Source organism: Ochlerotatus camptorhynchus, unplaced genomic scaffold (assembly GCF_037179485.1).
Source record: "Ochlerotatus camptorhynchus isolate MF236.1 unplaced genomic scaffold, CSIRO-AGI_Acam_v1.1 ptg000361l, whole genome shotgun sequence".
Classification (NCBI taxonomy): Eukaryota; Metazoa; Arthropoda; class Insecta; order Diptera; family Culicidae; genus Ochlerotatus; species Ochlerotatus camptorhynchus.
The window spans coordinates 6,748,435-6,762,930 of record NW_027040849.1 but is presented as its reverse complement, the minus strand read 5'-3'; the positions used below and the strand labels follow the sequence as shown (position 1 = coordinate 6,762,930).

The window sequence follows — 14,496 nt, the reverse complement described above, 5'->3', positions numbered from 1 at the left end:
CTACTAACTGTGGGTTAACACCTCAAACTCACTGGAGGTCCTGTCCTGCTAGTATAGCCAGCCCTCACCTCGAGTGAATGGCGGCAGGAATATGGAAGAAGTAAACAAAAACTCATCGAGAGAGAGAGGAAGAGTGAACTTGAGCGAGACGAAGATTTGACGTGAGGTGCGCTTTTCGAGACTCCGGATGACTTTTTCGTTCGACGCAAGAAGCTCAGAGTTCACCCAGAGTGAGAGTAAAAGCGTGTGATAGAAAACATGAACATGAATGGCAGCAAACCTCACTCTCATTTTATACCCCTTCACTCACAAGCTCTGAAGCTCAGTGGAATGATTTGGCAGTAGGCATTCTACTCCTCAGAAAAATTCTACGCTCGGCTCATTTCAGCCTCGCGAGCGAGGCTCCATCAAACCTGGTTAACACTCATGCGCACAGGCAGGGCTGATAGCAGTGTTAAGCAATAAAAATAGTGAATTAGTAACTAAAATCATTATAAAAAGTGACTAAAAAGTGACCAAAATCATTTTAAAAAGTTACCAAAAAGTGACTAACCTTATCAGAAAACTTTCAGAAATAGAATTATGCAAATTGATTTGTCAGTCACCCAAAAAAATGTAGGCATCGATTTTCTATCTGTACGAATTCGTCAAAAGTTTATATTGCAAGATCTTGCACAACTAGTTTAAAAGCTAACAACACTGTGTAACACGACGTCCAATAACAGAGATATTTTACCATATTTGAAATAATTATGGTCTCCTGATAGAGTAAATCTATTCTCAAACACGTCACGCGTTTTAGATATGAACTATGATAATCTTTATGCGATCTGCGAACTTGCATCAAGAAGGTGCTCCGCGTTTGCTTCGTTACCTAATAAGAAGACATTACCTAATTATTAGAACTATTTACGAAGTGAGGAATGAAACGTCGAGATAGCGTTTTAAAATATTAAATAGCATAGTTACCCAGATCTAATTCTTGAATTACAAAAAAAAGCAGAATTCTTCTACAACAGGAGTTGCTATTCATGTGCCGAACATCTACTGTGCCGAAGATCTACTGGACCGAACAAGGCTGAATAAGTCATTAGGTCGTCTTGGGACAGGTTTTTCCGAATGTTTCTACCCTAAAGTACCGTAAAACGGGGTAACATTGATAGTTTTTTAAAGTATATTCTAAATATTTTTTACAGCAATGAATGTTTTTCAAATTTTATATTTTTAAAACAAGTGCTGACGATCCAAGACTTAATGCGTTATTAATATGTTTAACGGAAATTAAAGCATTTGCACTATTTTTTAAGTTCTGTGACCGAACTTCAGTATTTTGATTTGGGGTTACTTTGATAGTGCTCAATGAATGTAGAAAAAAATGAGTCAAACTCAAACAATTCAGTTCTCTAAATATGAAATTTTGAATGAGTACATAATCAGAAAACATCATAACAATAAGAATACAACATTGAATTTGTGATGGCTATATCGTAAATACATTTCATAAGTCATGGTTTGAGTGCTTTTTCAAACAGGCGAAAAACACGAAATTTGTTTTTCAATATGTTTGTAAAATATGTAGCACATACTATATAAGAACTATATACGATATCAACGGAAATACCCTAAACTACAATATTAAAGCAATGTTACTAATTTAGAAAAAGCACAACGAGTAAATTTAATCTTTAAATTATACTATCAAAGTTACCCGCATTATCAAAGATACCCCGTTTTACGGTACCATAGTTTCATTAACCTATGATCCACGCATTTTTCGAAAATACAATCCAAATGTAAAATGGAAACATTTTAAATTGAGGTATTACAACATCTTAAGAAAACTATTTTAATTGACTCTGCAATGCTCATTACATTATTAAAAAATCTTGCTAGGAATTGCCAGAAGAATTCTCCTGAAAATTCACTTGGAGTTCTCCTCAGCATTTATTTAATATTATCCTGAAATTCCCATAGAATTATCTTAGGAATATTCTTTTAGTTCTGCTAGGAGATCCCAAAAATTCTTCGAAATGCTGATAATGCTAATGATGATTAAGATAATTAAATATGACATTTTAACCAGGTTAGCAAACAAAATCGATTACATTTCAAAACCAAACGCATTTTTTTATTCTGCAAGCGCTGTAATCTCGATATTTGTGCTGCATTGGCCAGAAATAAAATAGAAGGGCAAAAGTCTAGATGAGGAGAGATGATTGATTTGTGTAACTGTATTTTACTGGCAATAGTTAAATCGTTTTTCAGTCGACATATAATTCCATACTTCTTGGCAATTTTCTTGATGACATTGTCAATGTTAGAGTTGAACTTAAGTGTGTCATCAATAATCACGCCAAGATATTTAATCTCCCGAACGCGATCAATAGTCTCATCATCAATTACAACAGAGACGTTCTCATTTACTCGATTGCGCGAAATTACCATAAATTTAGTTTTACTTGTATTCAATTTCAACTGCTTATACTTCAACCATCTACTTAGAGAACGCAAATCTTCATTCAACTGTAAAACGGCATCATCTAAATCCTTAGCTGCATTGAATAACACTGTATCATCTGCGAAAAGATTAATATCGCAAAATCGTAAAACAAGTAATTAATATACATAATAAATAACAGGGGCCCTAATACACTTCCCTGGGGCACTCCAAGGGTATTCCCCACGGGACTGGAAACAGAATCATTAAAAACAGTCCGTTGAGTTCTGTCAGACAAATAGCTTTCAAACCATTTATATGCAGTACTCGTAATTCCAAAGCGCTTGATTGATCTTAACAATAAGGGCCTAGAAATTGTTTCAAAAGCGCGTTTAAGATCCAAAAAAACAGCAACAATCGTATCTTTACACTCCAAGTTATTTTTCCACTTCGCTAATACCAAATTCAACCCGGTTTCACAAGAATGACCTTCCCGATATCCCGATTGTTCTGGTATCAACAAACTATTACTATTTAAATACTCCAACAGCTGGCCTTTAACAACAAGTTCTAAAATTTTCTCTAATGTATGCAACATGTTGATGGGACGAAACTCTTCGGTTTTAATCGTTCCAGCATTTTTTTGAATAGGGACCACTAAGGATTCCTTACAAATTTGTGGCACATGTCCAGTTTATAATGATTCATTAATAAGGTCCAGCAAGATATGGCCAATGACAATGCTGCTGGGATTCTCCTTTGAATTATCTGAAAAAAAAATAACACCGGAATATCCTTAGAATACTCCTCGAAATCCACTTGAAATTTAGCTCAGAATTTTCTAAGGATATTCCTAAGAAATCCGTTGGAGGTATTGTTTAAATTCTAATTGAATATACGTTGGAATTACCGTTGAATTTTGCTCCTATTCCTTGGTATTCAACTCACAACTATGAAATTTTCACCTGAAAAATTACTGTCCGAAGTACCATGGTATTACCAACAATCAATACGAAACTATCGATTTTAAATTGGCTCACTACTTGACTAGCCTATTGGTCCCAAGCAAATCGATTAACGTACCCCATTCTAGTCGAAATTCTAGTACTATGCAATGTTTGTTTTGATTCGCTAGGAAAGTTTGACAGATAAAATGAGGGATTAGTGGATTTTCCTATGTTTCAAACGGTGAATCGATTAGCTTGGGACCGAAGATAGTACAGAGCTGAGCCAAAAAGTTGAGCACGTTTCTTCGGGACCTACTAGTCTTAGAGTTACCTCTATGGTTTTAGGCTGTGTTGAAGATCATTTGTTCTGGCACTTTTTTTTTCAAAAACACATATTTGCAACTCAAAACAACTAAAAACCTCATAGGAAGGAAAGGGTTAACATTTACAAAAAAAAAGATATGGTAAAGCATAGGCATCTCGTAAACTGTAAATCAAAGTTCATAAAAAGCAATCAATGAATGCACAGCAGAGTTAAAATTCCAGTAATCGTTATTTATTTTTTGCGGAGCACAACGGGCTCTCTTTTTCGTTAAAATCTTATCCTATACATTTACACAAGTTCGTAACAAACTAATTAACAATGATGGGTTTTTTCGTTTTTTTGTTTCGTTGGGTATCATTTAGATTCATACGAACAACATTGGCCATCGGAAGGCGGCGTACTACGAGTACTGTTCGGTTCTACTGTTTGAAAGTATATGTTTTATCACATTTAAGGTATGAGCTTATTGTGTTGCATCAGTTAAAAGCATAGAGCTATTCGAAGCGCGAAGTAGTATTTGGGTGTTTCCAATCTCAATTAGCTTTTCGTTTTGGTTGAAAGTGTCGACTAGACGTTTTAAAAAGTGACGATCCTTAAAAATAAATAGAGTATTGTTTTCAGCGAGGAACAAGATCGAATAAGTATTCTAAATCGGATTGCATCGTGCCTTAATGGTAGTACTCTTCGCCACCCTCTTCGCCGCCGTAGGACGCGGACGCCTCGCCACCTCCGTAGGTCTGCTCTTCTTGGCCACCGTACGAAGCTGGTTCCTCGTGGTGTTCGTGCGCCCTAGCGGCCTGCTCCTGGGCATCATGGGCCAGCTTGGCCAGTTCTTCTTCATATAAAGGTTTTCCATCGATCAACACTTCAGCGTGGAATCCGGAATGCTTGTTGGCGCTATACTTGACGACTCGCAGCTTGCCGTCCGGCTGCTGGACCTGGTACTCGCCGTGCAGATCATCCTCGTGGCGTTGCTCCTTGCGGCTCTGCGACACCTTGCTCTTGGGGTCTTCGACTCCGTACTCGAACTGATAGTCCGGCTTGGCCACGTAGTCAACGGTGTGTCCGTGTCCGTGCTTGTCCACGATGTGAACCTCATGGGCCGGTCCACTGACCGGGCCGCTGAACTTGGCGTACGAGAATCCCGGCTGATGGTGTTGGTGCTCCTCCTCCACACTGTACTCGGCCACGGCCAGCGACAGCAACGTTGCGCAGATGATAGTCTGGAGCGGAAGAGAAGAGTGGGGATTTGGAGTTAGAACGTTTTTCGTATTACTTTTGAAAAGGGATTTAATTTTGTGACTACTTCAGATAAATCTAAGCTTTTTGATTTTTTTTTTTCTGGATGAACCAAGCAATTGAAGAGTTAAAGTTTGAGCCCTGCCACTCTCATCACCTTCCGTCAACCGACTGCTTAAAGAATTCCAAGGAGAATTCAATATCAACTGAACGAAATCTCGAAATAGACAACAATTTTACACAATGCAATGTAATCTGGTTACAAATAATCATGTTAACCTTAATACCAATGATAGTGTCTTGGTACATATCTACACGACCATTAAATTCAAATATGATCTTTTTAAATTAAAAGTAACAAACGTATAACCTTGTTCTGTTAAAAATTTGAAAACCTTTTTAAAAAAATCGGCATATATTAAGAAACGTCATTATCAAGAACATCCAGAGAAATTCAAACTTGTTATTCCACAACAGGCAGATTTTTCGAAAAATCACATGGCAACCCTGTGTACATCACACGATCGTCTGTATACTCGATAGCAGCTACTGTGGGGTGTTCTTTGTTCATCATGTGCAGTTTGCTCAGTTGATCCTTTTGTTGTCGTCGTTGGAAGCCACCAAGTGAAGACCACCATTTGCGTCTATTTCTTCACTGGAAGTGAATCCCGTTCTGATGGAAGAAGCTTGTTGGATAGCGGAAGATAAGCAAGGTTGCAAAGACTCATTTCAGCTAAAACAATGTTTTTCTAAATTATGAAATAATTAGATGACATGATCAAATTTTGAATTGGTAGGATACAAGAAGAGGTTGCAAAGAATGTGTTTGACATATTAAACCTGTTTATTTCACTTCATGAGAGTCACAATCAGCGATTTTTCACAAACTCACTCACTCACTCACTCACTCACTCACTCAGCGATCAGCAAATCGCTGATTGTGACTCATAGAAAGCAAAATTTACAGGTTTTATGTTTCCAACGCATACTTTGTAACCTCTTCTTGTAAGTTACAAGTAAAACATGCCATCATACCATCTTTTAGTTTTATTATTCCGAAAAACATTATTTTAGCTGAAATGAGTCTTTGCAACCTTGAAGATAAGCTGTTTTTTGTATTGTACTTCTTGACCAAAAAACGTTGACGTTTAAAATTTAATTTGTATTGTATTGTATAATGAACAACAACGGCTCTGTAAAGTTCACTTGATTGAGCCTGAAATGTGAACTCAAAATATTCATTTCAACAGCTAAACCCTTCACATGACTGCTTACAACTCAAAACGCGTTTGGAAGCCTTCTTCAATTTCAACATGTCTTAAAACATCTTCACAAAACATGAAATCGACAGTGAGCATTCATAAGGACCAATGTTGCAAACGTAAACAGACTGAGTTTTTGCTCATTTAATGGGTAGTCCCAGTCTCCCTCGAAAATGCTTACTTTGTAGTCATTATTGGGTATTTTGCGGTTACCGTGTAGGGAGCTGCACTCGGACGTCAACTCCCGTTCATCGGTTTAATAACCAGCAGTGGTTTGTTTATCTTTATTATTAGATCTATTACGCAACGATGTTCTTTTCACAAATCTCCCTTTCTAAAAAATAAAAAAAATATATTGTTTCAATCAAAAAACAAAACGGTTTTTTGTTAAGAACACCATGCGGGGGGCGACTGTTTGTTTTCGATGCACGCTAACAAAAAAGTATCCAAAAGTAAGTTCTTTTCACTTATCTCGGCATTATAGTGCAGGAACCCAAAAGTAGGTAAAGTGGGTCAAAGTAGTTTTCATTTACTTGTGTGCAATTCGTATGGAATTTTCCACTAGCTTTCTACCCAAAAGTAAGTTAGTTGTACCCAAACGTAGGTAGATATGATTATACCATAGAGGTAGATTTATTATACTAAACGTTGGGTTGCCCCATGGGGTAAGAAAAAATACTCAAAATTAAGTTAAAAAAAACTCAACGTTGGGTTCTATCATTTGAGGTCCGCCGTTGAGTGAATCAGAAAAGCGGCGTTGGTTAAAATTTACTCAACTATTGAGTAATAATAAATGAACTCAAATATAAGTTTATTTTCATTTAGATTGCTTTTATGCGCCTTTAACCATTTCGACAGTGAGCATTCATAAGGGCGTATACGCGATGATCGATTCTCTTCATCGATTTTCTCTTTTCTTAATAACTCGCTAGATTTAACGTTTGTCGGTGCGTTTGTTGTTGCTTTTGAAAGCCAATGCAACCTATTACAACTCTACATTGAACAAATTCTACAAAATTGTTTCGCTTAGCTGTAGCAATGCAAAGAGAAAAACGATGAAGAGAATCGATCATCGCGTATACGCCCTTATGCATGCTCACTGTCGATTTCATTTTCACAAGCGTTGTTAGACGAGTGGTCAACACACGGGCCCCGTAATCTCAACGTCCATGGTTCGGTTCCAGTCTGCTCCGATTTATTATTTTTTTGTCAACTTGGTCAACGCCAGGATTACTCAAAATTGAGTTTTATTCTTTAACTTAATTTTACCTAGCCCCACGGAAGCCACGTGATGAGTGAAAGGAACTCAATTTTGGGTACTTTTTTCTTACCGTGAACTTTACTATCCCTGTTGGGTAGTTTTGCTCCTCCGTTTTTGACAACATTAGAAGGAGAAAAGGATACAAACTAGTCAAAAGTAGGTAAAAGTGAACTGGTCCTTGGGTACTTTTTTCTTACCGTGTGATTTTCGAGCTATTTGTCAATACTCTTTAATTGTACCAATTGAAGGCATACTTATTAGAGTGGTTCAAAATATCGATTTGCTCCACCAAGGTAATTCTCCCAAAATTTGCGCTCGTTTGTATGTGAACTCCTACTGCAGTGGCCCTTTGTAGTTTATATGGGAATTACTATGGGAAAAGCAAACTTTTTGCTCTCATCGTTCCAGCCCTTCGCTGTAATGATCTGCGGAAAAGTTTACTATCTTTACTAATGTGAAATTTTCTCAGCTACAACTATGCTGAAGACTGCATCTGGATTGAACGTTAGGATAATTTGACAGTCAGCATGCATAAGGGCCTAACTGCCATGATCGATTCTCTTCATAATAATTTCTCTTTAAATTGCTACAGCTAAGGGAATCAATTTTCTGAAATGTGTCCAATACAGTGCTGTAACAGGTTGTATTGGCTATCAAAAGCAACAACAAACGCTATGAGAAATGTTAATCCAAGCGTGTTATTAACAAAAGAGAAAATCGACGAAGAGAATCGATCATCGCGGTTACGCCCTTATGCATGCTCACTGTCAAATTAGCTATTGATTAATTAAGAAGATGTTATTCTTCTGACATGCTCCATAAACTGCTCAGTAGGCAACATTGATGTGCTTGGCACGAAGAATTGGGCAAAAAATTCAGGCTACTATGTCATAAGTGCAAGATGCAATGCTGCCCTGACAGCAGTTGATTAATCACATCAGAAAGTAATCGGCTTCGAAATCAATGAATAACGAATTACCTTGAAGTCTAATTAAAAAGTGATCTTCAACAAAGTTATAGCTGATAAAATTTTACATATCAGCAGATAGCAAGCTGTTCCGTTATTTATTATGGCAAAGTACTAGGACGTTCAGAACATATAGTTAACTTTTCCCATAGTAATTCCCATAAAAACGTCAAAGGGCCAGTGCAGTATTAGCATAGGTATTAGTTCGCAACCAAATAAACTCAAATTTTGGGAGAATGATCAGGACCTGATTCAGAATCAATTGAGCTTGGTGGAGCAAAATCGATAAGGTTTACAGCCGTAAAACTGCCAATCCGAAAATTCAGAAGCTTTTTGGTGAACAAATCTCGATTGTAAACAATGACTTTGATCGTCGATTTGGCGTACCTGGTAGCTTTCTCACGCATGCTGTCAGTGTTAGTATGCGTGGGCGAGCAACCAATTTCATCAAACTTTGATCGTCGGTGCTTTGTTTGCAAAAGTTATCGAGAAATGACGGTACATGAGCAAAATGGCGATATTGACAAAGTTTCAAGGACAATAGGCGTAGCAAGAACAAGATAAACAAGACAAACAGGTGAAAACAGATGCAAATTATACCTGTCAAAAAAATGTGGCGAGTTTCTAAAGAGCGAGAGCGTATCCTCATAAAACAATTGGAGGCATAATGTTTTTTTAATGCTGAATTTATATTGAAAACAACCCCATGGATATTTTAAACTCGATTTCCTCCGTTTGAGCATGATGCGACATTGGTTCTTATGAACGCTAACTATCGAATAAAAATTGCGGGAAAAAAATTGTCTTCACAGAATTTCTAATGTCTTCAAATCTGGCATTCCGGATCGGTTGCCATAATCTAACTACCAAAAAGAAATCATGTTTTCTACAGCATGTTCAATAACTTTCGATCTGTCACCTTTACGAACGAGCTTTATTTAAACTGGCGTTCAGGACACAGCCTTTTTACGATGTTTACTGTTTTCGAATTCTAATATTAATTTGTATTTTTTAAAAGCTATTGATTTAGCAAGCTTCTAAAAAAATTTCTGACCAATCAATGACAATTAGTGGAAATTTAAAAAGTTTTCATAAAGTTTTACTCAACAAACATATTTAGCTGCAACTCAGCTTATACAGACAAACATTAGCTGCATAAGGCAATTTAGAACCCCGTTAGTATGAACAGCTAAAATCTCTAATAAAAGGCAATCATAAGTGGATTGCCTTCAAGCCACCGTCAATTTTAACATTTTAGACTAAAAATTAGGTCAGAGTTTGCTGCTAAATTTGTTACAAATTCAAGCAATATTTTAGGAGAAAATTCAAAACAATCACTTTAATCAAAAAATGCTAAATTGATCTATACCAAAATAATTTCTCCACATTTTTATATGAAGACTTTTCGAAGAAAAGTATGTGAATTTGTCAAGCACGTTTAATAATTTAATTTGATCTGCACAAATCCAGATGCTTTCAATCTTTTTTCCAAAGACGACAAATTTTCAACTGACACTAGACTTCATCATAGTTTCGGATAAACATTGACACAATGACAAAAGTATGCGAAAATGCGGAAATCACATAAACAGAATTTTGAAAAATACTCCTAGCACTTGCATTCACCACGTTACCAAATGGCCACCGAATTCTCGCGTATCACGATGCCTTTATTCCTGAACCGTCCGAACTACCGCAAATTGCATCATCATTTCCATCAGCTCTCACTGGCTGCTTCCTTATTGCATCTCACGTGATTATTTCAAAAACCATCAACCCAAGAAACGTCCATAAAAGTAGCACAAATGTGCGGTGCGCAGGTACACACAATCGTTAATTATCTCTTCGCCGTTTTTCCTTGCAAATTCTTCCATTCCATGCTGCAGCTGGCATTAGCTGCCTAATTGTTTTCCCCCTTTATCACACAAACGAAAGCGAACAACGTCCATCATATTTCACTTTCTTCCGTCACACTACTGCTGGCTGTCCTCCCATCATCCATTGTTTCGTTTTCAGCCACTGTCACCAACTACTGTAGATACTTCTTCCGCCGCCATGATTCTACTGCAGCCCTGATGCACTTACTTTGAACAGGAACGCCATTTCTTCTTCTTTCTGGGGTGCTGATCCGCCTTTGAATCGGAGCTGACTATTGTTTCTTTACCGATGGAAAACACACGACTGTGATTTGCTTATGCCCAAACAACAATATTTATAACCCGGGTTGGCTTTTCTTTTCGGTCCCCTCCCGCGCTCGCAGTTGCAGGCACATAAACGCGTGCAACCGGTGGCGCCGCCCTGTGGCGATCAAAGCAACCAACCGAAGGCGATCCATGGATGCCAATCAAAAACAATAATGCTTTCTGTGTGCAACACCAGCGCACTCTTGGATGGCGTAATTTGACAGTGCAAAGCCGGGCTCAGGGGATTCGGTTGGGCCTTAGTTCATCAGGGTCCGAAAAAAAAAACCTTTAGCAACAAAATAGTAAATTGAAACAAAATAGACGGTCCGATGGATGGGATGAGGGACGGAGTGCGCGAGAAAAGTGCGAAAATCAAGCAAGCAAGCGAAAAGCGAAGAAAATTACCGCGATGGAAGAAATTATGAACGTGATATAAACCATCGGCGATAAATTAACAATGCAAGTTTTTCGGTTAGTTCTGGGCTGGGCTCTGGTGAGGATGGTTGCCGTCGTATGTGGGAGAAAGTGGTGGCGATTGGAAAAGTCATGTGGGTGAACTCATCAGTAATCTTGCACTGAAATGTCAGAAGAACAACCACCAAAATATCACTTTTTTCCGCAAAATCAAAGACTTCTAACTTTAAGATTCAAACATTATACAAATAGACTCATAAATTTCCGCAAATATCGATGCCGCTGGAAACCTGCCAATCATTTATCGTCACTTATTTTTTGTGGGTTGTAGACCGTTGAACATTTTCTCCGGCAATCTCGCGCATATATCACCAAATCAACTCATGCATACAGCCGGTGCCGCGTGTTGTTGGTTAAGTCGCACAATATCCAGCAAAAGTGAAAAATCCAAATCCGTCGAACCAAATCTGATTCATCATTGTGTGGGTGAATGGTCTGATTTCACAACGCGCTGCCGCTGGCTGATTCGATGTAAAATTGCTGTTAAAACGTTTTTTTTTTTCTACGGCAATCAGTAGGATCCAAAGCGGGCGCTGCTCGACGTGACTTTCAGAGCAAAAAAAAAATCATAATATTCGAGAAGCGCAACGGAAGACGGTAAGATAAGATAAGCTACCGAAATTGAAGAAGCGCGGGAAATGTGTTGCCGACAAACGAGAAAGAGTTGGGCGGATCTTTATTTGGTGTTTTAAAATTGGAACGATTTATCGTGGGAAAAATTGAAGAAATTTTCCCGGCCCATGCAACTGTGTTAAGTTGTATGGAGCCCATATACTATCAAAAGAAGCTACGATTATCAAGTTCTTCAAGCTATGGGACAGAGAACGACATGATGAAAGTGAGTTTGTTGGGTACGCAAAGGTTTAAAGTACACCCATGGAAAAAAAAACTTAATATATTGATTACAGAATGCTGATTTTTATATTCCAAGAAAACGGATTTTGCCCTAGAGCTTAAACCGTTTATTTTTTTATTTTTTAGAAATTATACCCACCATTTTGAAGAATTTTTAAAGTAGAGTGTGATAGTATTATGATAGTCAGGGCCGTCTTAACCACCCTTGGGGCCGCTGGTCTATTTTTAACTGTGGGCCTCCTATGATTTGATATTAATTTTCAGATTCTAGCACACATGAAATAAAAATAGGTGCTTCCGTTTAATTTTCTAATCTGCTTTTTTAAATATATTGAACCTGATTACGACTCCTCATACTTGCAAATTTGTTAATAGAAGTTATGATATTGATATTGTGATATGATATAATATTATTCATCAATAATTCGTTTTCAATATTCATAATCATTAACAAATGTTTAAGTCTGGTTTATAGCAGTCCTCAATTTATTTTTTTACTCATTTCAATGTACTTTGAGCAGTTGGTGGTAATTTAAATATCCTCATGATTATTTCCAAACTTAGGAAAACCCAAGGGGTAAGTCACTCAGCACAGTGTGCCGAAAGTAGATTAGGCACAGCTTGGACACATCCATCGGCACAATCTCGTAGGCATTGGATTGTTCATTAAATAGAATGGGAGCACTGCTGGACAGCTGTCACTGAAGTTTTTCACAACAGAGTCAATGTTATAATAAGAGTCACGCCAAGAGTGAAGCCAGAAGTATCAATCGAACTGTCAAGCGGGGTACCAAACAAGCATAGTAAATAAACATTATTGTTTCCACAGCCAATGAACTTCAAGTATTGCATCATTACTGACAATATTTTAGTAATTTTAGATGAAAAACATTTTTTCGCACTATTTAGTACATTGTGGTATTTATAAGTTATACCAAGCACTTGTTTGAACATTTTTCAGGTTCTATCATTGTTTTTGTCTCCCAGAAGCTCCGTTATTGACATGAAATTTTTCACTTCTGAATGAAAGTCATCCGATGCTAACGCAAAAAAATTTGCTGCCGTTTACTCTGACGAAAAATAAATCACAAGCAGTGCTGCTTGTTCGCAACATTTTCTATTGGCGGGACTCTTATTATAACATCGACTCTGTTTCACAACATTGCGTGCTATTTGACTGTATATTTCAGAAACATACTCTAATTGATTATATTAGAGGAACTCAGAACAGCAATTCCCTTCTCGGTTAACATTTAAAGTCAAAGTGTATGCTTCCGAGGGCTGTCGATTGCTATCGATGCCGGTCACAAGTCTTTCAGCTACTACGCAAATGGAGTGTACTACGAACCGGAATGCAAGAACAATTTGCATGGATTGGATCGTGCAGTGGTGGCGGTTGGATACGGAAAACTCAAAGGAGAAGATTACTGGCTCATCAAGAACTGGAATTTTTACTGCTTCCACTCAACCTAATCAACTTGAGATACTTGTTGAATACGTCTACCGTCACCAGGCAAGCCTTCTTGATGGTGATAACCTCGAAGTCCTCCTTGGAGCACATGATGTACCCGGTTGCGATGCTGATGTCCACCGTGTCTAAGCTCTTGTCCTTGACGAAGGCTCGCCACGATTCACAGAATTCACCCTAGAAGTTGTCCTTGGAGAAGACGCCCAACGTTTTGCCATCGTTGGAGTTCTTGATTACCTCCAGCAGCTTTTCAAAATTGGCCTTGTCTTAGTCGTTTTTATCTTCAACCAACAGCATCACCGACGGAATGCCCTCCTCACCGTCCTTCTCGATCTGCTTCCAGAAGTCGATCTTCTTGCTGGTTAGGAAAAAGATGGACTTTTCGCACAGCACCGTAATCGTATCGATCATCGCGTATCCCAGCAGCCAGAATGCAATCTACCTTCTTCAGCGAATCATCACGGGAAAACTCTAGTTCCTTCCAGTTGGTGTAGAGGCGTTTCATTCGTCGGTAGAAGGAATCCTCACCGAACATGATATTCGACATTTTCGGGGCCGTTGCGAATGCAAACCAAAACATTCAAGCTGTCAGAAATATCGGGTTGCCAAATATACCATAATATTCGTATTTTACAAAAAAAATCACAGCTTGCTCTATGACCGGCACAATCGGCACACCTGCGGCACACTTGAGGCACAATGAGAAAAATGTTGACCGAAGATTGGTGTGTGGTGTGACCTACCCCTTGGGAAAACCAGTTTTCTAAATAGAAATTTTGTTTTTATCACAGCCTTGTTGCCCATGATTTGGATTTAATTTGGAATTGGAATTGGTTCATAGGGGAAATGACGGCTTCGGCATACCAGACTATTTTCGGCAACCCAAATTGAAACACTATTTTCACTGGATTTTCTTACGAAAACACTTCGCTGAATGCATGCAAACGATTCTTTATGCTTTCAGCTTCAAATTGACTATATTTTTACCACTGAGAAAAAGCAATCTAGCAAGGTTTTCTTGAAATGAAACACACGCACTACAAATTGTAGCTGATTTCGAGTTGCCGATAATAGAACA

General features: G+C 38.1%; 1 protein-coding gene across 1 annotated transcript; it reads right to left on the bottom strand.

The window, feature by feature from the left end:
• Positions 1 to 3,960: 3,960 nt before the first annotated feature.
• On the bottom strand, positions 3,961 to 10,623 carry LOC135709675 (cuticle protein 19-like). The gene is made up of 2 exons (XM_065232063.1): positions 10,524 to 10,623; positions 3,961 to 4,932 (listed from the first exon to the last, which is right to left on the bottom strand). Exons 1-2 carry the CDS (start codon positions 10,539 to 10,541, stop codon positions 4,378 to 4,380), a joined length of 573 nt encoding a protein of 190 aa, XP_065088135.1. The 5' UTR covers positions 10,542 to 10,623; the 3' UTR covers positions 3,961 to 4,377.
• Positions 10,624 to 14,496: the final 3,873 nt, after the last annotated feature.